A 25,973-nucleotide genomic window follows, 5' to 3' on the forward strand; every position below is an offset into this window, starting at 1 on the left:
TATGGTGGATTCCTTACAACTGAAATAGTTTCCCCATTTTTCATTTTTCACCTGATTCCCTGTCATTTTACTGAACAGCCTGTTTTCCCCCAAAGACTCAGATAGCGTAAAGTAAGCACTAGAAGAAGATGTGCACTCTACTTATTAGGGTCTGAAATACCTTAGTTCATCAGGGTGAGTTCGTTCAAAAATATATCCTAGTAGTCTATCCAGAGACAGGCTCTTATATGCTCAGTGTTTGATGATGTAGCATAATGAGGAATGCATTTTTGTCCCTTTCTCCATTAGACAAGAACTCTTGTTATTCTGGAAGATTTTGATATCATAGGACTGGAGCAGTCAGAGAAGGAAACTACAGGATAAGATGAGACATGGCCCTTTTTTTTCCCCCACGTAAATTCTGTCCACCTACTTAGACTGAAAAAATAATCTAATAACTTGTTCCTCTATCTAATTGCCAGGTAATAATTAGAAGACCTAGCTTTGACATAGTACTTTTCATGAGTAAGTGTCAAATAATTGTACATCATTATCCCCATTTTACAGATGGGAAACTGAGGAACAGAGTGAGGAAATGACTTGGCCAACGTCATCCAGAATGCCAGAAGCAGAGCTAGGAATAGTCCCAGTCTTTCTACTCAGTTGCTGTGTGATTCCTAAGTGTTCCTCCCCACTCCTGCACATTTTGTTATAGGGGAATGGGAATAATGGTGGTAGTTTGAAATGTTTAGCGGCTAACAGGGCCAGTGAGAGAAATCCCATCCATGGTTTATGTCAGTTTAATTACATGGTGGTTACAGTAATTTAAATCATGAGAGAGAAAACTGGTGTGTCTCACTTCTTCTCCACCATTTCCCACAACATGTAGCCCCCATCAACATTTCCAGATCCTTCTCCCCTTCCCATCTCATTAAGCCAAACTTCAACACTGTAGAACCCATTAACATATAAGAAGCTGCTTTTTGCTCTCTCCTGCTCTATGCCACTGAATTCACATATCGCAGGCAGCAGTTTATTGGACGGTCACACACTACCTTGGTTATTTAGCCAGAGTCGTACACTGAGTTAGGCTCCTCACTCCAACTAACCACCTCCAGTTGGTATTCTTGACCCTGCTTCAACCAGACTTTTCCAGCCATACCCTAAGGTCCACCTAGTCTACACTCCTCCTAAGAAGCCCCCCACTCCACCCTACACACATACACTTTGGCCAGCTCCCACCCCACACAGGGGTGATGTGTACCTTAATTTTAACTTTTTGGATTTCAGATGACTAAATTTGCATTGCCTGTGTGTCTCCCTCTCCTCCCTGCCCAACCCAGCTCACATGGAGGGGCAGGAAGAGGGGCCCAAAGACATCCCAAGAGAAGTAGAGTCCTCCAGAACATACATGGAGCAGGATGATTTCTGTGTAAAGTAGAAAGGTTTTCTTTCCCACTGCCACTGCAGGTGTGTCCAAAATCATAGCTGACTTGATACCTATCTTTGGGATAATGATTAACTAATTGGTTATTGTTTAATAAAGAATACTTTATTAACCACCAGATGTTTAAACCCAACAAGTTCTGTGGCTGGCAGTCTGGCCAAAGAAGACATGCAAACAGAATGTTATATACACACACACACACACAGAGTACTTCAATTTTACATGAGAGTTTTACCTTTTTTCCTTTTCCTACTTGCCATATTTTACAGGTTACGAGTATAGTGGGTGGGTCTTGTTTTTAGCTCTACCTTTATTTACTAAGGCCATGTCCACCCTAGAGACCTTACAGTGCCACAGCTGTACCGATGCAGCTATGCCACTGTAACAGCTCACATGTAGCCACTCTATGCCAATGGGAGAGAGCTCTCCCGTCAGCATAATTAACCCACCCCCAATGAGCAACAGTAGCTATGTCAGTGGGAGAGTCTCCAACTGACATGGCGCTTCTGTCAGGGTAACTTATGGCACTCAGGAGTGTGTTTTTTCACACCCCTATGTGACATAAGTTATACCGACAAAAGTGCTAGTATAGACATAGCTTAAGTTACCTTTTACAGTTACATCAGCCATAGAATTTGCTTGAAAATATGATGAACCTTATAAATCATTGCTATATTACTAAACTACTACATTAAATACCCCTAAACAAAAGCAAATAGTGGTTATTAGCTTTGTTTTAAAATATATTATCTAAATTTTAGAAAAAAGATTGTAACATGGCTTTATAGGCAACCAATATAATTTTAAGCCAAATGTATGTTAAAAGCAATTTGCTTTTTCAGTTTCTTTTTTTTTTTTTTACATACAGACAAAACTGCTAGGGAAGTTACTTCCCTTTTAGTCTACAGCAACATATTGGCTGCTGGCCAAAGACTTCTAATGACTTTTGACTGGTTTCTGTAAGTTGTTTGTTTCTTTTAAATATAGATTAACCGGGAATTACAAATTAAGAGCACAAACTTAATATCTTTAATGTTATAATTACTTGATAAATTATTAAGATGAAAAGATACTTAATGGATTCTTTTAAAAGGAAATTTATTTCACCCATATACTTTGCAAAATTGTTTCTACCTTTATTACAGCTGGCAGTCCTCCCCCACTGGGTTATAAAATACATAGTTACAAGGCCTCTAAGACCTGTGATTAACTAAGCTTCTATTATTTTCTTATAAGTGGAGATTACTTCTTTTGAGACTCCCGCTCACTTGACCATTCCTTTACTTGATTTTTAAGCTTCCTACAATCAGCTTTTTGGAATTCCCCTTGTCTTGCAAGGATGACCCTACTAAATATTACTGACACCTTAAAGGAGTGAAGCCAAACAAAATTATAATTAATAGAGCCCACCTCCAGGGCTCTTCGATACTCTTACGAAAGTATAACTTTCATATCCTTATTTGCTCTCTTATTCAACTGGTTATTTTTATACAAAATTCCTTTAAAATCCTCCACAATTCACTACAGGGACTGTCATTTCCTCCCTTCTCTATCCGCTGCCAGGAAGCATTTGTGATGCTTTCGTCCCTTTCAGCTACTACTGGCCAGAAATCCTTCAGATCACAATGGGCTGGTAATGTATAACCACCACTTGGGGTGTTGTGACCGAGGTGTCCCACAGAGCTTCTCTTAATCTTCTGTCAGGGCACAGTCCAGAGAAGTCTTATATTTCAGGGACCCTCTGGTCTGTAAATGACTGCGGGGTCCCAACACTCCCGTTTATTCAGTTAATATCTGGTACTACTATTCATATATCACAATATCTACCCATTAACATCTGTACATTTAAAACAAAAATAATTCTCTTCTTGCAAAATTGCAAAATGACTAGTCCATTACAATTCACTTCTTTTTCACGGAAGACTTCTCCCCCCAAACTCCTTTCTTGAGGAATTCCAACCTGTGTTTATCTTCTTGAGAAACAAGAGGGTACTCACATCCATTCTCTTATTTCTTATCTTTTATTTCCTTTATGGGCTCATAATTTCACAATGACAAAAGAAAAAGAGATAGAACTACACAAGAATAAAACAGGAACTGAGAAGTGGAAGTGACATTCCAGGTTGATTACACAGCTGTGGCAGTTTGCCCTGCTCAGAGTCAGACTATGACAAGGATTTTATTCCCAGGCTAGCACCAAGGATGATCTTGACCTATCCCTGTCTCACTACAGGGTGGTCTTCTTCTCTGTGTGCTCTTTCTGGTGCCATTTGGGGTGTCAGATCTGTAATTTAACTGATGGATTTGTGTATTGATTAATCTCTTAGACTGCAGAGGTCAATAAGGGTTCAGTCTCCTGAGTGGTTACAAAATCAGGAAGTTCATTATTAGTATCATTAGAATGAGACACCCGAGACGCACACAAGCAACAATTACAATGGATCACAAGTTCCTTTATTAACAAACACACTAAGCAAATAAACAATCCCACAACACTGAAGTACAACAGCAGATATAGAGAATGAGTGCAAAGCGATTAGCCCTGCAACTGCCATCATTCATATCTCCTGCTGGGGAAACCTGGAGTGTCAGTCATTATCTTCCTCTTCCTCCTCACCAGAGGGTGTCATCCTGGTGTCTCCCAAGGCACACAGGCTCAGATACAGCTTTTTTAATGTGTTATGCTGACACGCACTGGGGTCCGTACATATTTATGAAGGCTTCAACTCCTTTTCCTTATCTATACTTTCACAGCCCACTAAGTTTGGAGTGGACACTTTTATAGACTAACTCGTTAGTTCCTCTTCGGCTTGTTAACATTTATGTCATTCAGTCATCATAACAACTTGTTGTTAACACATTGCTGACATCCTATGTTTGGAAAAATCCCAAAAATACTATATCAGGCTTTAACTGATACATTGCAATATATATTTCCTAAATATCAGCACATCTATTCCTTTGACTGTTTCATCTCATAACATAGGCTGACATGAGTAACTGATGAGTCACCCTATTTTTAGGCCTGAGACCTTGACTGGCTAAGCTAAATATCTTACAGGCCTGAGGCTTGCAAGTCCTTAATTATAACATTAATAGTGATATTTCACCTCTATATCCTAAATATACCCGATATCTTTTACTATTGGCTACAACCCTCCTTAACTACCCAACTTCCTCTGCTATCACTCACATTCTCCAATCCCTCCCATCCTCGCCCCTCCAACTCCCCTAATCCCTATCCCCTCCCCCTTACCTGAGACCCGCAAGTCCTCTCCCACCCATTCCATTCATCCCCTCCCCATAATACCCTATCCCTCACTACAGGCCCAAAACTCTCTCCCCCATTCCCACTTAATCACACCTCCCCTCCCCAGTGAACATTCACATATGTAATTTGTTACCTTTTCAAAAATAATGTCAGCACCTTCTGAATATGCTTCCGTACTCAGATTTCTTTTAAAAAAAAAAAAAAAAAAAAAGCCACACCACTCAACAATTTGACAGTGACAGATTTTTTCTAAATGTTTACAGTTCCTTCTCAGATTTCTGCCCAGGTGGATTTCAAAGTTGCTAGAATCTGTGAACTTGATAAAAAAAAAAATATTTTTTGGGGGAGAGGGGGAAATCTCAGGAACCCCTTGTTCAAATAACCCCACATTTGTATAATTAACCCTACCCTACAATCCCATAAGGCATAGCTAAGTTGGGTTGTCCCTGCCCCCTCAGATCCTGGCACACAGAGTGGTGAATGTGTGGCTGAGCAGCACACCCTGTCCCTATTCTCCCCCAGTCTCCTGTTACTCACCCCGGTATCCCCTCCCATTCCCCCATCTCCGTCACCTGATCCCCCAACCTGCCTCCCCATTCCTATCTGCTTTTCCACCCCAGCTACCCTCTCTTCACATTGAGCATTTGTTTGTGGTGTTTATTTTCTTTTCACAAAATAATTTCAGCACATTGTGAAATATTATGCTTGTACTCAGATTACAGTTCCTCAAAATACAAATTGCCCTTTGATGGGGCAGATTGGAGCAATATGCCTGTTGGTTCCCACCCCGGACCTGGGTTGGATTTGAACTGGAAGTAGTACTCAGATTTAATGACCATTAAATTCCCTCAGAGCCACACATGTCCAGGGATGGAGAGGTAGTTTTCCAGATAGTTAGCCTCTCTCTGTGCATGAGTCTTAGAACTGTTTGGCATGTGCCTACCTGCAAAAGAAACAATTTTTCAAATAACATTTTAATTTGATTTCTCGCAAAAAGCTGGTGAGTGCTATACACTGTCTTGGGGGTAACCTGTGAGGGATTGAGATTCATGTGCAATGATGTGAACCCTGGTTTGACCTTTATCTGTCTGAGTAAGTGTTGCCAAAATAAGTCAACTTTAAGGAAAGCTGGGAGATTTCAGGGAGCTGTATCTTGGGAATCTCTTGGTCAAATGGCCCCACATTTGGATCACTGTCCCTTCCCTGAACCCCCAGTGAAGCACACCAAATTTCAAGGCAACCCAAGGAACCTTATGGATTTTAGAGCACTGAGAATGGTTGAGCTTTACACATAAAGCTGGTTTTAACCTTAACTATAGCAGAGATCCTACTCTGCTGCTCTGCTATAATAGACTGCATAATTAGGAAATATTCCCCCTCCCCCCCCGCCATCCCAATATTCAGCCAAACAGCTCTGTTAAGCCACAGCTCCATAGCTCAACAAAGAAAGAACATGAGCAGCAAGATACAAAACTAGATTCCGAACAGAGGGGTGACAGTTTAGACTAAAACATACCTGGCAGGCAGATGGATGACTGTGATGGAGGTCCCATTGGGAAGATACTATGTCAACAGACTTTTCAGCCATATTAAGCAAATTCATCCAGCCTTGGAAAAGAGACAAGTGGGATGGTGCACTGTCTGAATAGTTTATACCTTCAGGAATGTTTTCCACAAGAGCAACCCTAAGAGGAGACAAAAAAAAAAAAAAAAAAGACATTTAATAAAGCCACTTTTTACAAAGTCTCCCACTTTGTAAAAGTATTGTTAGTTTGGGGGACTATTTATTGGGCCCATGATTTAGGGCCTGATCCTCACACATGCTCTAAAACCTACAACTCTCAGTGAAGTCACTAAAGTCTGTCTAAACTGCAGCTGGGAGCCTGTTTCCAAGCACCGGTAGACTGACACACACTAGCGCCTCTTGAGTTAGCATGGTAAAAATAGCAGTGTAGCCAGCAGTGCAGGTGGCAGCTTGGTTATTTGCCTGAGTGTGCACCCAGAGAGTCTGGACAAGTTTGTATTCAGGTGGCTAGCCCATGGTACCCCTGGCTTCACTGCTATATTTAGTGCAGTAGCTCAAGCGGAGCTAGCATATGTTTTGTCTAGCCACACTGGGAAGCAGTGTAGACATACCCTAAGAATTTCCAGTACTTAGCACTTCTCAGGATCATGTTTTCTATCCCCATACAATAAACATGGATCTGAACAATTTTTAATGCTATATAATGAATGAGGTTCCTGAAGCCCAGCAATCTCTTTCATTCAGAACTAGCTATTTAACCCTTAACACATTAAGGATGAGTACATTCATCCTGAGGATATTAATGAATTAAACTGGTCTCCTATCTCCTTTTTAGCCCACCACCAGTACCATCTCCCCTCCCCATATCCCCTCTCTCTTACTTGAGCAACACTTCCCTTAAGAGCCCCCCTGCTCCACGTGGAAGAGACACACTCCCTAGCACCCTTACAGCTGTTTTTTTAAAGCATGGAACAGCCTCTAGGCTCAGATTAGCAAGCCTCCACTCCCAGTTTCTGCTCTGAGCCACCCACCCTGCTTCTGTTTACCTACATGATGCAGTGATCAGGAACCATCAGCAAAGGAAGGCAGGGGATACAGCTATTTCATCCTGTATCTTTTCCCCTTTTTGCATCTACTTTTAGGAAAGCTCCTTAAAATTGTTTTCTATATTTTGCTTGACATTTGCAAGTTACATATGTCTCAATGTATTGAAAAGTATAGAAATCACTGCTCTAAACAATTGTTCAAGATAGGTCGCTGTCTGTCAGGAAGGAGAGGCAATTCATGCAGCATACTGTTTCACTGCTTGACTTCCTCAAATTGAAAACTTTAGCAAATTATAAGGCCCTACTTTCCAACAAAAATCAGTTTGTTTGAAACAAACAGGTCCAATTATGTTCTCAGATACACAGTTGTATTTTTGTATTGGGAAGCAAAAGGTATGAAAGTAGCTGGCTAAGCCTTCTTGATAGAAATCCTAACATAATCAATTCCTGCCAATTCTGACTCTTTCCAATAAACACATATATCCTCATTTTTTGTCTTTGGTCCAAATCGTGACCCTAACAGCATCCCAGTGCAAGAGGACAAGGGGCTCACTGGTATCTGATAGCGAGTTTCAGATGGCTTGAGCAGTTCAGTGTACCTAACTCACTAATGTCATAATTGTATCTAAAAGGTGTCATGTAAGATATCAATAGAAAGTTAACATATTAATTGTTAATATTATTGCAATATATAATGTACAAAGGACAAATTCAAAATTACAAACATACTGGAAATAGGTTAGTAAAGCGTGCCTGCCTGGCGGGGCTAAAGTTACCCCACCCTAGACAAAGGAATGGGGGTCTACCACCTTAAAGGTATCTCCAAGATATTAAGCAACAATGGGAATTCGATTTACATCGAAGGTAAACAAAACCATCAAGCCAACAAAGGGAGGAGACAACCACTCAGCATCACAGCAATGGGAAGAGATTGCAGGAAAGAGTAATTTGCATTTTAGCAAACATCAGCAGGGGAAGAAAACAGCATGGAACATCCTTTACCAGGTGACTCCATGTTGCCTTCCTCACAGCTTGAATGAGCTTTATCTTGTGGGGAGCAGCTAATCTTCAATGAACCTTTAGAAGGGATTCTTCTGGACTATAAAAGAAAGGGGGTAAGAATCCCCCAAGTGATCTTTCATCTAAAGACAACAAAGGAACTGAGCACTTTGGACTTTAGCAGAGATCCTGATCAGAGGTGTGGTCAGCCATCTTGCTGGAATGTAGTGTGATGAGACTCTGACCTTGAACCAGAACTGCAGTTTTATTAAGTCAGTCTCTAGAAATTGTTTTTCACTTTTAATTGCTTGTAACAATATTCTTTATATCTGAACTTATGCAAAATCCTACTAATACACTTTTTACCTTTAATCTAAATCAACCCAGTGCTACGTTTGATTTAAAGTGAATGTTAATACCAGTCAATGTGGCAAGCTGCTGGGTATTATATCTTTAAAAGGAACAAGCAAACATGAATCGCTCTGAATGGTTCAGGAGAGGACTAGATACTGCAGAGCACATGGTTTTCGGAAAACTCGGGACTGGCAGATGTTGCTATCATCTTGCCAGATGTAACCAGAGCGTGGCTGGGGTGTAACAAGTAGGCTGCTGGAATTAGAGTTGTGAGTCAGAGCTGCTTAACACACAGATACTCAGTGCATGCTTGTCTGTTGACTGGAAGCTTCCAGGCATGGGCACTACCATCAGCAGAGCATTTAAGGCACCCAGAGTGACAGAGCAGGCAGTGACAATCCCTCACTGGTCTGAACTGCACCTCAGACCATGACACAAAGAATGATGGGTTAATTCTGGTAAAATGATCCATTCATGTACCTTTACTATTAATACTAGGTTAATTACCTACTTCATTAAGGCAACTATGCAGGACTAGACTGGAAATAGAACCATTTGTATTTGAAAATTAATATTTAGTGTTTAGAAGCCCTAAACCACCATCTAATCTTTCTGTTTTCACTACAGGTCTTTTTCTTTCCACTAGAAAGATTTAGATTATGTGCTGAATTTATTTTTTAATAGGTTGGGTGGAATTTTAAGTGGCAGAGTACTAAGGCCCTGATGCTGCTATCTGACCCTACTGCCCATGTGAATCATAGATTCAGGGTATGGCTACACTTGCAGATGTAGAGCGCTTTGAGTTAAACCAGCCTTTGGAGAGCGCAGTAGGGAAAGCGCTGCAATTTGTCCACACGGACAGCTTCAAGCGCACTGGCGTGGTCACATTAGCAGCTCTTGCAACGACCAGAGAGGAGTGCATTATGGTAGCTATCCCAGCATACAAGTGGCTGCAACGTGTTTTTCAAATGCAGGGGGGTGGAGTGTGACAGGGAGTGTGTTGTGTGTATGTGGGGGGGGAGAGTGGGTTGGGGGGGCTGAGAGCATGTCAGCATGCTGTCTTGTAAGTTCAGACAGCAGCGCACTCCCTCTCTCGCGCTCTCTCTCTCTCTCTCACACACACACACACACACACACACACAGAGTAACGGCTTGCTTTGTCTTGGAGCAGATAAGCAGCCGGCTGTCAGAAACGGAGCTTTCAGAGGGCGTATCCACATTCCTACAGCAAGTTAAAAAACAATGAGAAGAGCAGCCACTTGATTTAAGGGGATTATGGGACATTTCCGGAGGCTGATCAGAGTGCAGTAATGCAACACCTCATTCACACCGACGCCGAGGCGCTCTAGCGGGGGGGGCGTGGGTGAGGGGCAGCAAATGTTATTCCACTTACCGAGGTGGAGTACCAGCAGTGCTGTAGCCGCAGAGTCAGAGTGCTCTACGTGCCTTGCCAGTGTGGACGGGTAGTGAGCTAGTGCGCCCGGGGCTCCTTTATTGAGCTGTAACTCGCAAGTGTAGCCAAGCCCTCAGAGAAGACGAGCTGAGAGGAGACCTTTATGATCATCTAGTCTAACCTCTTGCATAGTACAGGCCATAGAAAAACCTCACCTAATAGTTAATTCATCCCATAACTTCTGTTTGGGTTGTAGCATATCGTTTAGACAGACATCTAATATAAAGCTCTCATATAAGTGAAGGGAAAATCAGGCATGATGGCATAATCAATCCTGCAATAATAGCATACTAAAAACAAAGTAAAACACTAAGTCTAACCTTTTGGCTAAAATTAACCCTTTCATGATCACAAAGTCACTAGTAGGAGACGACAACACCTTACACTTGATATACCCACTTTTTCCATATTTGATGCTCTTTATATATTTAATCTGATTAATATTTACAATATCTGTGAGGCATGTAGGTAATTTTATAGAGATGGGGAAAAGTGAACAGAAAATTTAAATTACTTTTCCAAAGTTGCAGAGGGAGTCAGTGCCGGAGTCAGGCTTCAAACTCCTGTTATGGAGCAAAAATACAGTAATCAATGTAGCCATATTTAAAACCTGGCAAAGAACAGAACTAGACCTCATTAATAAAAATCTGAGCTCAGCCAAATGACTCATGCTTATTAATTCCCAGTGAGTTCTGGCTCAGTCTCAGGGCTGTTCATTTATCTTTGACATAATTCTATGGCAAGAAAGCCTGAAGGCCTGATTCTGATCTCACTTACACCAATTTTACACCATGGACTAAACAATGCAGATACTCCTAATTTACATTGGTGTTAATGAGATCAGAATCAGGCCTTGGATACTGACAGTGCTCCCAGACCGTGTGTGTCCCCCTGCAAAGTTTTTGTTGTTGTTGTTTTATAAAACGAGTTTAAAAAATGTGGTTATTTGTAATAAGTACATGATTATGAAAGGTGTGCTTTATTGGTATTCCAGTCTTCATTCCATCTGAAATTATCTGAAGAATTGTATGTAGTTCAGTTTGTCTGAAGTCCTCTCTCAATCCAGATATCATCCTGGAGAACATTAAGTTCTGATGTACTTGAGGGTTACCATAACATCTGAAAAAAGAAAAGGAGTACTTGTGGCACCTTCGAGACTAACCAATTTATTTGAGCATGAGCTTTCGTGAGCTACAGCTCACTTCATAAAATGTAGGGGACAATTTCCTGGTGCAAGTGCTGGAGGAGCCAACTAGGGGGAGAGCTTTTCTTGACCTGCTGCTCACAAGCCGAGAAGAATTAGTAGGGGAAGCAAAAGTGGATGGGAATCTGGGAGGCAGTGACCATGAGTTGGTCGAGTTCAGGATCCTGACACAGGAAAGAAAGGTAAGCAGCAGAATACGGACCCTGGACTTCAGGAAAGCAGACTTCGACTCCCTCAGGGAACGGATGGGTAGGATCCCCTGGGGGAATAACATGAGGGGGAAAGGAGTCCAAGAGAGCTGGCTGTATTTCAAAGAATCCCTATTGAGGTTACAGGGACAAACCATTCCGATGTGTCGAAAGAATAGTAAATATGGCAGGCGACCAGCTTGGCTTAACGGTGAAATCCTTGCGGATCTTAAACATAAAAAAGAAACTTACAAGAAGTGGAAGATCGGACAAATGACCAGGGAAGAGTATAAAAATATTGCTTGGGCATGTAGGCATGAAATCAGGAGGGCCAAATCGCACCTGGAGCTGCAGCTAGCAAGAGATGTCAAGAGTAACAAGAAGGGTTTCTTCAGGTATGTTGGTAACAAGAAGAAAGTCAAGGAAAGTGTGGGCCCCTTACTGAATGAGGGAGGCAACCTAGTGACAGAGGATGTGGAAAAAGCTAATGTACTCAATGCTTTTTTTGCCTCTGTCTTCACTAACAAGGTCAGCTCCCAGACTGCTGCGCTGGACAACGGCATGGGGAGTAGGTGGCCAGCCCTCTGTGGAGAAAGAAGTGGTCAGGGACTATTTAGAAAAGCTGGATGTGCACAAGTCCATGGGGCTGGATGCGTTGCATCCGAGAGTGCTAAAGGAGTTGGTGGCTGTGATTGCAGAGCCGTTGGCCATTATCTTTGAAAACTCATGGGGAAGTCCCAGACGACTGGAAAAAGGCTAATGTAGTGCCAATCTTTAAAAAAGGGAAGAAGGAGGATCCTGGGAACTACAGGCCAGTCAGCCTCACCTCAGTCCCCAGAAAAATCATGGAGCAGGTCCTCAAGGAATCAATCCTGAAGCACTTACACGAGAGGAAAGTGATCAGGAGCAGTCAGCATGGATTCACCAAGGGAAGGTCATGCCTGACTAGTCGAATCGCCTTCTATGATGAGATTACTGGTTCTGTGGATGAAGGGAAAGCAGTGGATGTATTGTTTCTTGACTTTAGCAAAGCTTTTGACACGGTCTCCCACAGTATTCTTGTCAGCAATTAAAGAAGTATGGGCTGGATGAATGCACTATAAAGTGGGTAGAAAGTTGGCTAGATTGTCGGGCTCAACGGGTAGTGATCAATGGCTCCATGTCTAGTTGGCAGCCGGTATCAAGTGGAGTGCCCCAAGGGTCAGTCTTGGGACTGGTTTTGTAAATGATCTGGAGGATGGTGTGGATTGCACTCTCAGGAAATTTGTGGATGATACTAAACTAGGAGAAGTGGTAGATACGGTGGTAGGTAGGGTTAGGATACAGAGGGCCCTAGACAAATTGGAGGATTGGGCCAAAAGAAATTTGATAAGGTTCAACAAGGATAAGTGCAGGGTCCTGCACTTAGGACGGAAGAATCCAATGCACCGCTACAGACTAGGGACCGAATGGCTAGGCAGCAGTTCTGCGGAAAAGGACCTAGGGGTGACAGTGGACGAGAAGCTGGATATGAGTCAACAGTGTGCCCTTGTTGCCAAGAAGGCCAATGGCATTTTGGGATGTATAAGTAGGGGCATAGCCAGCAGATCGAGGGATGTGATCGTTCCCCTCTATTTGACATTGGTGAGGCCTCATCTGGAGTACTGTGTCCAGTTTTGGGCCCCACACTACAAGAAGGATGTGGAAAAATTGGAGAGAGTCCAGCGAAGGGCAACAAAAATGATTAGGGGTCTGGAACACATGACTTACGAGGAGAGGCTGAGGGAACTGGGATTGTTTAGTCTGCAGAAGAGAAGAATGAGGGGGGATTTGATAGCTGCTTTCAACTACCTGAGAGGTGGTTCCAAAGAGGATGGATCTAGACTGTTCTCAGTGGTAGCAGATGACAGAACGAGGAGTAATGGTCTCAAGTTGCAGTGGGGGAGGTTTAAGTTGGATATTAGGAAAAACTTTTTCACTAGGAGGATGGTGAAACACTGGAATGCGTTACCTAGGGAGGTGGTAGAATCTCCTTCCTTAGAAGTTTTTAAGGTCAGGCTTGACAAAGCCCTGCCTGGGATGATTTAACTGGGGATTGGTCCTGCTTTGAGCAGGGGGTTGGACTAGATGACCTCCTGAGATCCCTTCCAACCCTGATATTCTATGATTCTATATTTATAATCTCAGTCTTTGAATTCTCTACCTCCTTCTTCCCCCCCTCCCAGAAGTCATTTGATTGTCTGTTCTCTGTATTTTGTGCCTGAAGCCTTTGATCCACAGATAAAAATGTATGAAACTGAATGGATTGCTTCAGCTGGTACTTCTAATTAGATCTTCAGTGAATGCAGGCAGAAATCTTCAGATTTCTGGTGTTAAATACAGATCTTCCTGCTGAAACTCAGCACTGGGGTCTGGGGCTTCACATTTGGAGCTGTGGTGCCTCTTCCTCAAGATTTTTGGATTGTGGGTGGAATAGGACAATGTTATCTTTAAGCCATGAAGCCGCTTTCATTTTATCCCTTCTTCAGATTTCTCATCTCTTGCTGTTTTCAAATCAAGACAGGATGCCTTCCTGGAAGATCTGTTTTAGTCAAACAAGTTATTGAGTTCAATACAGGGATAACCATGAAATTCTATGGCCTTTAAGCAGGAGATCAGCCTAGATAGTCTTCTCTGGCTTTATAATCTATTAACCTAGTTTACAGTCTGAGGCCTCAATGCAGAGAAATACCTAAATATATACTTAACTTAAATCTATTAGCCCCCATTCTATTGTTGCCCAACTGTGACGTTATCTGATTAAAGTATGACCAGGCAAACCATTGTTGCTACCACTGTTATATAATTACAACAAATCTTAAAGTGAGACACATGGCCAGAGGGGGTTAAGCCGTTTGCAGGCTAAATGACCAGAGTCAACCTTTAGAGATGTATTAGCAAAGTATACAAACGGTATTTAGAGCCATTCCATGGTAGAGAGGCTAGAACTTTGAAATGCAAATCTATCTTGTTAGAAATTAGAGGTAATACTAATTTTATGTGCGTACTCATATTTTGTTAAATGTTCATCATGTAAACAGACAGTTCCTGTCCGTCACTATAGTTATTGATTCAGAGACCAAAAGGGCACATTAACATTGAGATGAATCTTGGGTGAAATAATGTCATTGTCTGTAGGTCTCTTAAAGTTTGTGATAAATTAACATAAGGCAGTCTGTGTAGTTAATTACCAGTGAGATTTGGGAAACAGAAGGTTACATCAAAAGCCTATTGTTTACTCAGGACTATATGGTCAAGTGGCTGCTAGAAAACCATATAAAAGACCCTTAGGTCCTGATCCTTTTTATCTCAGGCCTGCTTAATGCTTCATACAGGAGAAGCTTCAGTTAAAAGGTTGAGATCCAGTCCTGACTGGACCACTCTGAATATAAACATTGGACTATAACATATGAACTACTTCTGAAAGAACTATTTGCAACTACAAAGCTCACCATCTCTGCTATGAATTTAATCTCAAGAACTGTACTCATGTCTGTATGTGTACAGATCTTTTAACCAATACCCTCTTATTTTTTAAGAAATTTTAGTTTAGTCAATAAGAATTGGCTGTAAGTGTATATTTAGATAAGATTTGAAACATTAATTAACCTGGGAGGTAATGTGTCCAGTCCTTTGGGATTAGTAGAATTTTTTATATGATGAATACGATTTTCAGTAATCTTCATCATATTTGACTTGGGTATCTGGATGGAGGCCTAAGGGCTGGGTTACTTTAAGGGAACTGTGCTGCTGGCTTCTGGGTGACCAGTAAGGTATACAGAAGCTGTTTTGTGCTGGTTTGGTAAATCTAAGTATTGGAATATCCACCACCTTTAGGGATTTTCTGCCCCATTCTTTGAAGTTCACCCTAATTGAGTGACATCAGTTGGCTACCCTGGGATTCCTGTCACACCAACTCTCAGCCTTTATCTATATTAGATGCATTATTATTTTATCTATTGCTTGTACTCCCCTTAATTTCTGCCCATTCACTCCATACTTTTTCTACAGTCAAAGTCTCTCAGTTTCCCATTGTCATTCCCACATACCTTGCAGCTATATCCATTCATCCAATCTTCCACACTTAAAAGGTTAACATAATGTCTAGGCACCATATATAATGCTCAAGCTTGGCAGGTTCTAAAGGTCTCTCATAGTTTTTAAACCAGCTGAGAACCTGCTATTAATTAATTATCTCAATGAGATTATGTTGTTTTAGACTAGCTGAGGATTGGACCTTAACACTCTCCCCCTAAGAAAGGAATGGCAGTGATCAGTTTTGGACTGCCTTCTTCAAATTCTCCTTTGGAATAAGGAGCTGCCTCTGCATAGTCTGAGAAGCACGAGACTTATGTTCAGCAGCTACAGAAGCAGCTTTTTGCTGGACTGGCCCCTAAATCTGTTTGAAATTTAAAAAGAAGAGGGGAAATCCTATCAAATAGGATGCCATCATTATCAGAATCTACCCAACAATAAAATTCCATTCTGGTTCAATTTTCCTCAAGTGATGACCAACATATCTGTGTTGTAACATCCTATAGTTAAACAAGGCTCCCAATATAAAAATACATTCACCAAATGTGCAACACTGTGAATGAGTTCTAATGAAAAGTATTGTTAAGTGATAGTGATTTGTACAAATTTGCATTTCAGATGCAACTTTGGGCTGTTAAGAAGGTTCTTTAAGGCAAAACTACATTCAGAAGGAGAGAAAGAATTGGCCTTATTGTTTTACAATGTTATCTCAGCCTCTTGAGGGCATTTAATTTCCTTTGAGCCAACGCAATCCTCCCTCACAGAAGCAAATCTGAATTTTTATAAGAAATTCAGTATGCATTGATCACAACTGTTTTAACACTACAATGAACTAAGATATGTTGGGTGCCAGCCATATCAACACACACACACACACACACAAAAAGGACTAAATGGAAAATGATGGAGGCTTATAGTAGTTCACCTGGTACTAAACAATCTTTGCTAACTCTGTTTATTGATATTGGCTTCAGTAAAAAGGAAAGTACTGAAGCAAAGCACACTTCTCTTTAAGCACTTGAGTATCCTATTGACATGCATGGGATTTCTCACATATATCAAGTTAAATATATGCTTAAGAACTTTGTTGAATTATGGCCAACCCTATAGGCCAATCTAGCCTGGTACTAATAACCCTCATTTTCCTCTGAAGTCAATAGAAGTTTGGCTCATCTGGGCTCTTATGTTTCTGACACCCAGACTATAATTACTACATAGTAATTATTTTAAAATGTAGCACACTATTGCTCCCATGCATAAATTATTGAATTTATTGTGATGCACAGGCTCCACCTGGCATAGAAGGAAGCTGCCCACCTTATCAATGACTTGCACCACTGTGGACACATCAGGCCCATGCTCAAGTCCCTTCACTGTCTCAGTCAGCTTTCAATGCCAGTTTAAGGCCTTGGGCCTAACTTTCACAGCAATTAATCCACGAAACACTGAATGAAACTGTGATTTGCCTGTTATTATATTTTACCGGCTTTAACCTCTCAATAACTCATTCTTTTTTCTTACCTAAAAAATCTTTAGTTAGTTTACTATAGAATTGGCTACCAGTGTTATCTTTGGATCTGGGGTAAGTGACTGGTCCCTTGGGACTTGGAGCAACCTGATGTGGGGTGATTTTAGGTATGAATAACCTTTTATCACAAGGTCCAGTTTGTCTGGGTGGCAAGATAGACTCTCAAGCCTAAGGGAACTGTCTGAGACTCTATGGTAAGACTGGTATACTGATCCAGGAGTTCACATTTGTTACTGGCTTGGTGAAATCTAATTATAGAATATACCACCAGTTTGGGGTGTCTGCACTTGTTTTCTGACAGTATGCCCTGAGACAGGCACTCTCGGTGGTGATTCACTATAGACAGTGAGACAGTAGACATGAAACTTCAAGATCTTTGGCTTAAAGAGAAGTAGTGACAAAATTGCTGACACCTTCTGTAATTCTTGTGTATCTGTTCAAGAACCCATTCAAAATTGTAATACACCAAAGCTCTCAAATCGACCTAAAGTTCAATGCCTAAATAAATAAGTTCAGAACTCAACATAAAATGAAAGTGTGTCTGGACTGATTAATAAGGCCCCTAGAGATGTCAACCAGGCAAAATTTAAACTAAATTCATACAGCACCCAACAGACTCTCTCAATGTATTGATGGAGAGTGAAATTTCAAGATTAGTAATCAATTAAAAAACCCACCATGATCTGCATATATTGGGCCCTATGATCCCTCATCGGTTGTCAAACCTTTGATTTTCCGAAGTGTTTTAGCTGAAGAATTCATATATTGTTACCAGAAACAAGTTTTTGAAAGTTTAAAAATAATCTTCTCAGTGAAAAATTTGTTTGTCTGAAACACTCCGAAAGTTTTCATATAAAGAGCAGAAGCATCTTTAGTGTAAAGAAAGTGTCTTGTTCTCCCAGATACCAAATCATTAGTTCCAGAGTGGGTTAGAACAGAGTCTCAAATATTAAAGATAAGAATATAAAGATCAAGTGTTGCTCATGATGTGTTATGCTCACGGCTTTCTTTGTCCGTAACACAGATACGAACCTTGGGGGTGTGCATGAAATCCATTTAATGGACAGAGCATGAGAAAGGAAATTGCCATCTGCTCCAACTAAGTATGTGCGCTTTCTTTAAAACCCTTCCATTAGCTCTTTGTACGATACAGAGACCATGTCATACCAAAGTTGTAGAGCTGGTGTGTAACAAAGTTCCACAGCTTCCTGTCACATTCCAGAAGAACAATTTCATATTAGATTGTGTTCTCACATACACAATGTTCAAAAATAGTAAGGAAGAAGCTGTCATGCTAGAATCTTTAGTTAGTAGTATTGTAGTCTCTGAGCAACTAGAAAGTTAAAAGTGGTTGTGTTAAAAACCAATATTAGGGGGTGGAGGGGGAGAACACCTACTCGGTGTGAGTAATATTGAAACAAAAAAAGGTACACTTTTTGGGAAAAAATAAAGGCTATTTATTGCTCAGAAGAGTTTCAAACTCCTCCATACACATGAAATAAAAATAAATACTACTGTGTATGTCATACCATTGTAAAAACTACTAAGCATTTATCCCAGGAAGAAGGAACCACAAATCAATATGAAATTCAGTAAGATTCAACAAGTAATATATCACTTTTAAGGCATAAGTGAAAACAAAACTGCAAAATGTTGGATGCTATAAAGGGAGGAGTGGGACAGATCAAGGACAACAGAATGGAAAAGAGTACGAACATAGAATTTGTGTATTGCACTTTCTTGAATGCCATTAGACACAAATGTTCAAACATGGAACAGAGCTTTTAATCACTCACACCTGGAAGTTGATCCAATCTATCTACATATTGCCAATGGAAACGAGTTCCCAGAAACAAAATGAAAACAAAGGAATAGGAGATACAGGGTTAAGAGAGTAGAGCTGATGAACAGCAAGATATATTTAAGTTTTAAAAATAAAACAAGGGTTAAGTACATTTGTTAGTAGAGGAAACCATTTTCAATGACAGCAAATAGACTCCAAAAGTAAGCCATAAACTGTTCTGAATTTTGTCCAGAGAACAAATTCACTTTGCTTAATACCTATACCCAGAAAATCCACTAAATAGTTTGCCAATGTTATAAAGAAGGAAACTCAGATAATTGTACTCTACTGAACAAACCAAATGTTGCAAGCGTAGCTAGTGCTATTGCAGTCATGTTTCATGCACCAAGTTAAAGCAGAACTTTTGTACAACTCACTAGATTAATTGCAAATATATTTAGAATGCTATCCTCAAAGGCTTTTATATCTCACCACTTATGATAGCCCAAAAGACAAACAAAGTAATGAAAGGGAGGTGCTGGGTGAATGGAATGTAAAAATGAGATTAATAAACATATAAGCTTATTTTTTATTTACCCTTCAATGAAAATTGTTCCAATACAAAACAGTACTCGGCCATATGAGTAGGAATTTAGTAATGGCACTAAACACTAAGTGTAATCTGATGATTGCAAAGTGCCTTGTAAACACTAATTAAGTTTCTGCACCCTTGGAGATGGGGCACAGTAGAAAAAGATTCTCCCCATATTACCTTCGGGGGAAACTGAAGCTCAGAGAGTTTAGGTGACTTTTCGAATATCACACAAGACAGTAGCCCAGCTAGGATTAGAATCCAGTAGCTATAACAGATAAACTCTTATGTTTTTTCCTAGTCCTGCTCCTTTGATAATGTTGTTCATTATTATTGTATTTTAAATTATCTGTGATTAGTTATTTTATTTTGCCATCTTGAGAGCTTTGATAGAAAGAGGAGACATTTTACAAACAACATTTGTATTATTTTAAAAGATCAAATAATTTATCTTTTATTTGTTATGATTTAGAAATGATCCTGAACCAAATTGCCGTTTGGATTTCTCGAAAATGAGAGCTAGCACAGACTTTGTAGTTTGAACCCATCTCTTAAAACTTGAAATATTCCCCTGTTCATGAATCCAGTCCAGACTGAGGAAAGAGAAGTGCTGTTTACATTATCAACTTTGTAAATTAAATTGCAGTTATAAGAGAAATCACTGATCCACAATTATATAGGATCATGAAGCTGAAGTTACTCCTGCTTTAAGAATCTTTGAATATTAAAGAAAAAACAAAGTCACCTCACTGCCTTCCCACTATGCCCCAAACAGCACTGGTTTAATAACTGTGAGGCTATGCACAGAAGACAAGCATTCTGCATGGCTTCACATTTTATGTCATTAATCAGATAATTTAGCGAGGGCCCCAACAGCTGAAATCAAGTTTAAAAAATTACAACTAACTCAGTCACTTGAGGTTAACAACATACCTGTAATGTGCCCAAACTGTTTTTCATGTTAAAAGATAAATTATGTTTTAAAAAGATCATTTAATTTACACTTTCGTGTTTTTCATCTAATGATCATAAAAATGCTTTGTAAACATTAATTAATCCCCATGATGGGCTTAGCAGAGAAATATTTTCCCCTCATTACATTTGGGGGAGAACTGAAGCACAGAGAGCTTAAGTGACTTTTCCACTGTCACACAAGACAGAATTCTTTTCTACTTTAGACCTCGTCCTAACAGATAAAGAGGAACTGATCAAAGAACTAAAAAATAACAATGCTTATGTAAGGGGACTGTTGCCCCCTTACTAACATTCAGTGGGGATGTTTTATTTGCTAGCTCCCAGTACTAAAAAGGGGGAAGGGTTGATGGGGAATCAGGACAGACGGACAGCGCCCAGGAACAATGGGGAGAGGCCAATGCTCCAGGTCAGCCTGAATAAGAGGGCGGGCAGGCTAATCAGGCAGTCAGGAGGCCAGGGAGGTCCCATCCTCCATGTGAGCTGGAATTGCCTGGGTCAGACAGAGTGGGGCCGAGCTAAGGAGAAGGCAGGGGCCCAAGCTAAGCTGGGGAGCAGAGCTGCAGCCCCAAAGCCAGAGGCACAGCCCAGAGAGAGCAGACTTGCCCTGGGAGCAGAGCTGCAGCAACCAGAGCCAGAGGGGGCAGAAAAGCAGCCCAGGAAGCAGGTCAGTGCTGGGAGCAGAGTCACAGAAGCAGCCTGCAGAACAGACCTGTCCTAGGAGCAGAGCTGTAGCAACCAGAGGCAGAGGGGCCAAAGAAGCAGCCCAGGGAGCTGGAGGCAGAGCAGCAGCCGTGCTGAGACGGAGTGGTGGAGCTGGGGCTACAGCAGTCCAGAGCTGGCTGCGGTGAGCAGCTGGGGAGAGCGAGGAGGACCCTGCGCAGCGGGCCAAGCACAGGGAGACGCCTCAGCCAAGAGGCTCTGCAGGCTAGGCTTGGATCGTAACCCCAACAGGGTGGGGGCGACACTGGGAAGAAGGGTCCTACCACTTAGAGCCTGAGAGCGTGAGGCCACCACCAGAGCAAGTGTCCAACCCACAGCATCCCTGCAGCCAGCCAGGGCCTGGGACTTACAAGGAACAGACTGAACTTCCCTGACATTCCAGAGACACTGTTTGTGATGTTCCCTGCCACAGAGCGGGTTGATGTGTTTTCTTTAACCTTTCCCATTTTTCCTTATTCTTTTTAAAATTGATTGTTGATTAAATAACTTGCATTTGCTTTAACTTGTATGTAATGGTCAGTGGGTCAGAGAAGTGCCCAGTGCAGAGAGAGTACCCCGGAGTGGGGACACCCTAGCCCCTTTCCTAGGTGACCACAGCAGGGTTGGGGGTCGAGTCCTGGGCCCGGCCTTGTTGGGATTACAAGGACTCTGCCAGACAGGAGAGTGGAAGGGGAGTCCTCAAGAGCAGGGAGGCCACTGGGTAAAGGAAGTGGGAGCGAGGACTCAGAGTCTTTCGCTAGCCCACTTCACTGGGGTAGTGCAGAAGCCAGGAAAGTTCCCCACGATAGCAGGACTATTCCCCCACTTACACTTAGGTACAAATGATCAGGGAAGAAAGGTAAGCAGCAGGATACGGACCCTGGACTTCAGGAAAGTAGACTTCGACTCCCTCAGGGAACGGATGGGTAGGATTCCCCTGGGGGACTAACATGAAGGGGAAAGGAGTCCAGGAGAGCTGACTGTATTTCAAGGAATCCCTGTTGAAGTTACAGGGACAAACCACCCCGATGTGTCGAAAGAATAGTAAATATGGCAGGCGACCAGCTTGGCTTAACGGTGAAATCCTAGCGGATCTTAAGCATAAAAAAGAAGCTTACAAGAAGTGGAAGGTTGGTCATATGACCAGGGAAGAGTATAAAAATATTGCTCGGGCATGTAGGAATGAAATCAGGAGGGCCAAATCGCACCTGGAGCTGCAGCTAGCGAGAGATGTTAAGAGTAACAAGAAGGGTTTCTTCAGGTATGTTGGCAACAAGAAGAAAGCCAAGGAAAGTGTGGGCCCCTTACTGAATGAGGGAGGCAACCTAGTGACAGAGGATGTGGAAAAAGCTAATGTACTCAATGCTTTTTTTGCCTCTGTCTTCACTAACAAGGTCAGCTCCCAGACTGCTGCGCTGGGCATCACAACATGGGGAATAGATGGCCAGCCCTCTGTGGAGAAAGAGGTGGTTCAGGACTATTTAGAAAAGCTGGACGTGCACAAGTCCATGGGGCCGGACGAGTTGCATCCGAGAGTGCTAAAGGAATTGGTGGCTGCGATTGCAGAGCCATTGGCCATTATCTTTGAAAACTCGTGGCGAACGGGGGAAGTCCCGGATGACTGGAAAAAGGCTAATGTAGTGTCAATCTTTAAAAAAGAGAAGAAGGAGGAGCCAGGGAACTACAGGCCAGTCAGCCTCACCTCAGGCCCCGGAAAAATCATGGAGCAGGTCCTCAAAGAATCAATCCTGAAGCACTTACATGAGAGGAAAGTGATCAGGAACAGTCAGCATGGATTCACCAAGGGAACGTCATGCCTGACTAATCTAATCGCCTTCTATGATGAGATTACTGATTCTGTGGATGAAGGGAAAGCAGTGGATGTATTGTTTCTTGACTTTAGCAAAGCTTTTGACATGGTCTCCCACAGTATTCTTGTCAGCAAGTTAAAGAAGTATGGGCTGGATGAATGCACTATAAGGTGGGTAGAAAGTTGGCTAGATTGTCAGGCTCAACGGGTAGTGATCAATGGCTCCATGTCTAGTTGGCAGCCGGTGTCAAGTGGAGTGCCCCAGGGGTCGGTCCTGGGGCCGGTTTTGTTCAATATCTTCATAAATGATCTGGAGGGTGGTGTGGATTGCACTCTCAGCAAATTTGCGGATGATACTAAACTGGGAGGAGTGGTAGATACGCTGGAGGGCAGGGATAGGATACAGAGGGACCAAGACAAATTGGAGGATTGGGCTAAAAGAAATCTGATGAGGTTCAATAAAGATAAGTGCAGGGTCCTGCACTTAGAACGGAAGAACCCAATGCACAGCTACAGACTAGGGACCGAATGGCTAGGCAGCAGTTCTGCGGAAAAGGACCTGGGGTGACAGTGGACGAGAAGCTGGATATGAGTCAGCAGTGTGCCCTTGTTGCCAAGAAAGCCAATGGCATTTTGGGATGTATAAGTAGGGGCATAGCGAGCAGATCGAGGGACGTGATCGTCTCCCTCTATTCGACATTTGTGAGGCCTCATTGAGTACTGTGTCCAGTTTTGGGCCCCACACTACAAGAAGGATGTGGATAAATTGGAAAGAGTCCAGCGAAGGGCAACAAAAATGATTAGGGGTCTGGAACACATGACTTATGAGGAGAGGCTGAGGGAACTGGGATTGTTTAGTCTGCAGAAGAGAAGAATGAGGGGGGATTTGATAGCTGCTTTCAACTACCTGAGAGGTGGTTCCAGAGAGGATGGTTCTAGACTATTCTCAGTGGTAGAAGAGGACAGAACAAGGAGTAATGGTCTCAAGTTGCAGTGGGGGAGGTTTAGGTTGGATATTAGGAAAAACATTTTCACTAGGAGGGTGGTGAAACACTGGAATGCGTTACCTAGGGAGGTGGTAGAATCTCCTTCCTTAGAAGTTTTTAAGGTCAGGCTTGACAAAGCCCTGGCTGGGATGATTTAATTGGGGATTGGTCCTGCTTTTGAGCAGGGGGTTGGACTAGATGACCTCCTGAGGTCCCTTCCAACCCTGATATTCTATGATTCTATGATCATGACTGATCACATTTAGAATATGCAGCACAATACTTGGTGCTTTAAAAGGGCCAGTTTCACAAAGCTGAAAACAATTATGAGCCAATCAGTTAGAAGGAAGAATTTAATCAGAAAAATGTGAATGATTGGAAATCATTTAAGAACACCTTACTAGATGCCCAAAAACTCACAATCAAAGAAGGCTGTGCTGGTTAAAAAACTGACCTGGCTTGGAAGGGAAGTGAAGGCAGCCCTAAAAAATAAATACAACAACATTCAATAACAAACAGAAGAAGGGGAATTTGACAGTACTAAACATAAAGAAGAAGATAGGAATTGTAGAAAATTCATAAAGGAAGCAAAGGAGAAGTCTATGGCCAGCAAAGTTAAAGACAAAGAGGAGTTATTAAAATATATTGGGGAAAAAATACAATGGTACTGATCCATTATTAGATGGAAATGGTAGAATCATCAGTAATATGCAGAAAAGGAAGAAGCATTCAATAAATATTTCTGTTCTGTGTTTGTGGAAAAACAGATGATAAAAGTCTCATCGTATCATGATCATAAACTTTCTTCCCATTCCACTAGTATCTCTGGAGGATATTAAATAGAAATTACTAAAATCAGAAATTCTAAAATCAGCAAGTCCAGATAACTTGCATCCAAGAGTTTCAAAAGAGGTGGCTGTGGAGTTCACTGGACTGTTAATGTTGATTTTCAAAAAGCCTTCAAGCACTGGGGAAGTTCCAAAAACTGGAAGAAAACTAATGTTGTGCTAACTTTTAAAAAGGGTAAATGGGATGACCTGGGTACTTATAGGTCTGTCAGCCTGGCATTGATCCCAGACAAAATAATGATACAGGACTTGAAAAGAATTAAAGGAGGGCAATATCATTAATGCTTTATGGAAAATAGATCCTGTTAAACCAACTTGATTTTTTTTTTAAATAAGATTGCAAGTTTGGTTGATAAAAGATAATAGTGCCGACGCAAAATTCTTAAGACTTCTGTAAGGAGATTGACTTCATACTGCTCAACATTTTGATTAAAAAACTAGAAAGATATAAAATATGACAGGCATTAAATGGATTAAAATCCAACCAACTGTAACGGGTGGTACTCACCTCTTGAAAGCGCCTCCCTTGTCAGAGTGCATATGCCTGTACTCACTCTCTATTTGTGATGGGTATTCAGCAACTCAGCCCTCTGAGTCTCACACAATCTGTATGCAAAATACAAAACAACCCCCTTCCAAGCTTCAAGTCCAACACAGGGCATATCTCAGTGCCCTCTGTAACATCTCTATCTGCAGCCCTATCTCTAGGCTTGCTCCTCAATCAGTCCAGCAGGGCCTAATCACAGTACACTGGTTCGAACGATCTCTCAACCCCTTCTAAGCTCTCCTAAATGGCCCCTGCTCTGGTATAGAGTGGTGCCCCATGACTCCCCCTACCTGGAGGCAATGTCTTCACCCTCTTGGGGCCTTTCTTGCCAGACCACTAAAAGAGTTCAGTTCTCCCTTCTTGGGTGCATCAAAAGTCCAGGCCAGTGCCTTATGGGGTAGAGGAGAATCCAGGCCTGCCCACTACTCTGGATCCCAGTCCAGGGACCCTATAGATAGCAGCCATTCGCCACATCATTTACATAAACTGTGTCACTACTACAATTCCCTGGCCACTATCCCACAGCCCCAGCACATTCATCACCCTTACCTCAGGGCCTTGTCCTGGTTGAGTACCAGCAGCCAGCCCAGATCTCCTTTTCACTCCCCGCAGTCTCTACCAGCACTGTTCTGTCCAAGCTCCTATAGCTCTCTCAGCCAGCCCCACCATCCATGCTCCTCCAGCAA

At 41.9% G+C, this 25,973-nt stretch overlaps 1 protein-coding gene across 1 annotated transcript in view; it reads right to left on the minus strand.

The window, feature by feature from the left end:
• Positions 1 to 25,973, minus strand: part of PLD5 (phospholipase D family member 5) — a 262,978-nt gene that overhangs the window by 111,495 nt on the left and 125,510 nt on the right. The window contains exon 3 of the mRNA XM_077811874.1: positions 6,214 to 6,382. Coding sequence (XP_077668000.1) covers positions 6,214 to 6,382 — 169 coding nt within the window. The remainder of the gene's footprint in view (positions 1 to 6,213; positions 6,383 to 25,973) is intronic.

Source organism: Eretmochelys imbricata, chromosome 3 (genome assembly GCF_965152235.1).
Source record: "Eretmochelys imbricata isolate rEreImb1 chromosome 3, rEreImb1.hap1, whole genome shotgun sequence".
Taxonomy (NCBI): domain Eukaryota; kingdom Metazoa; phylum Chordata; order Testudines; family Cheloniidae; genus Eretmochelys; species Eretmochelys imbricata.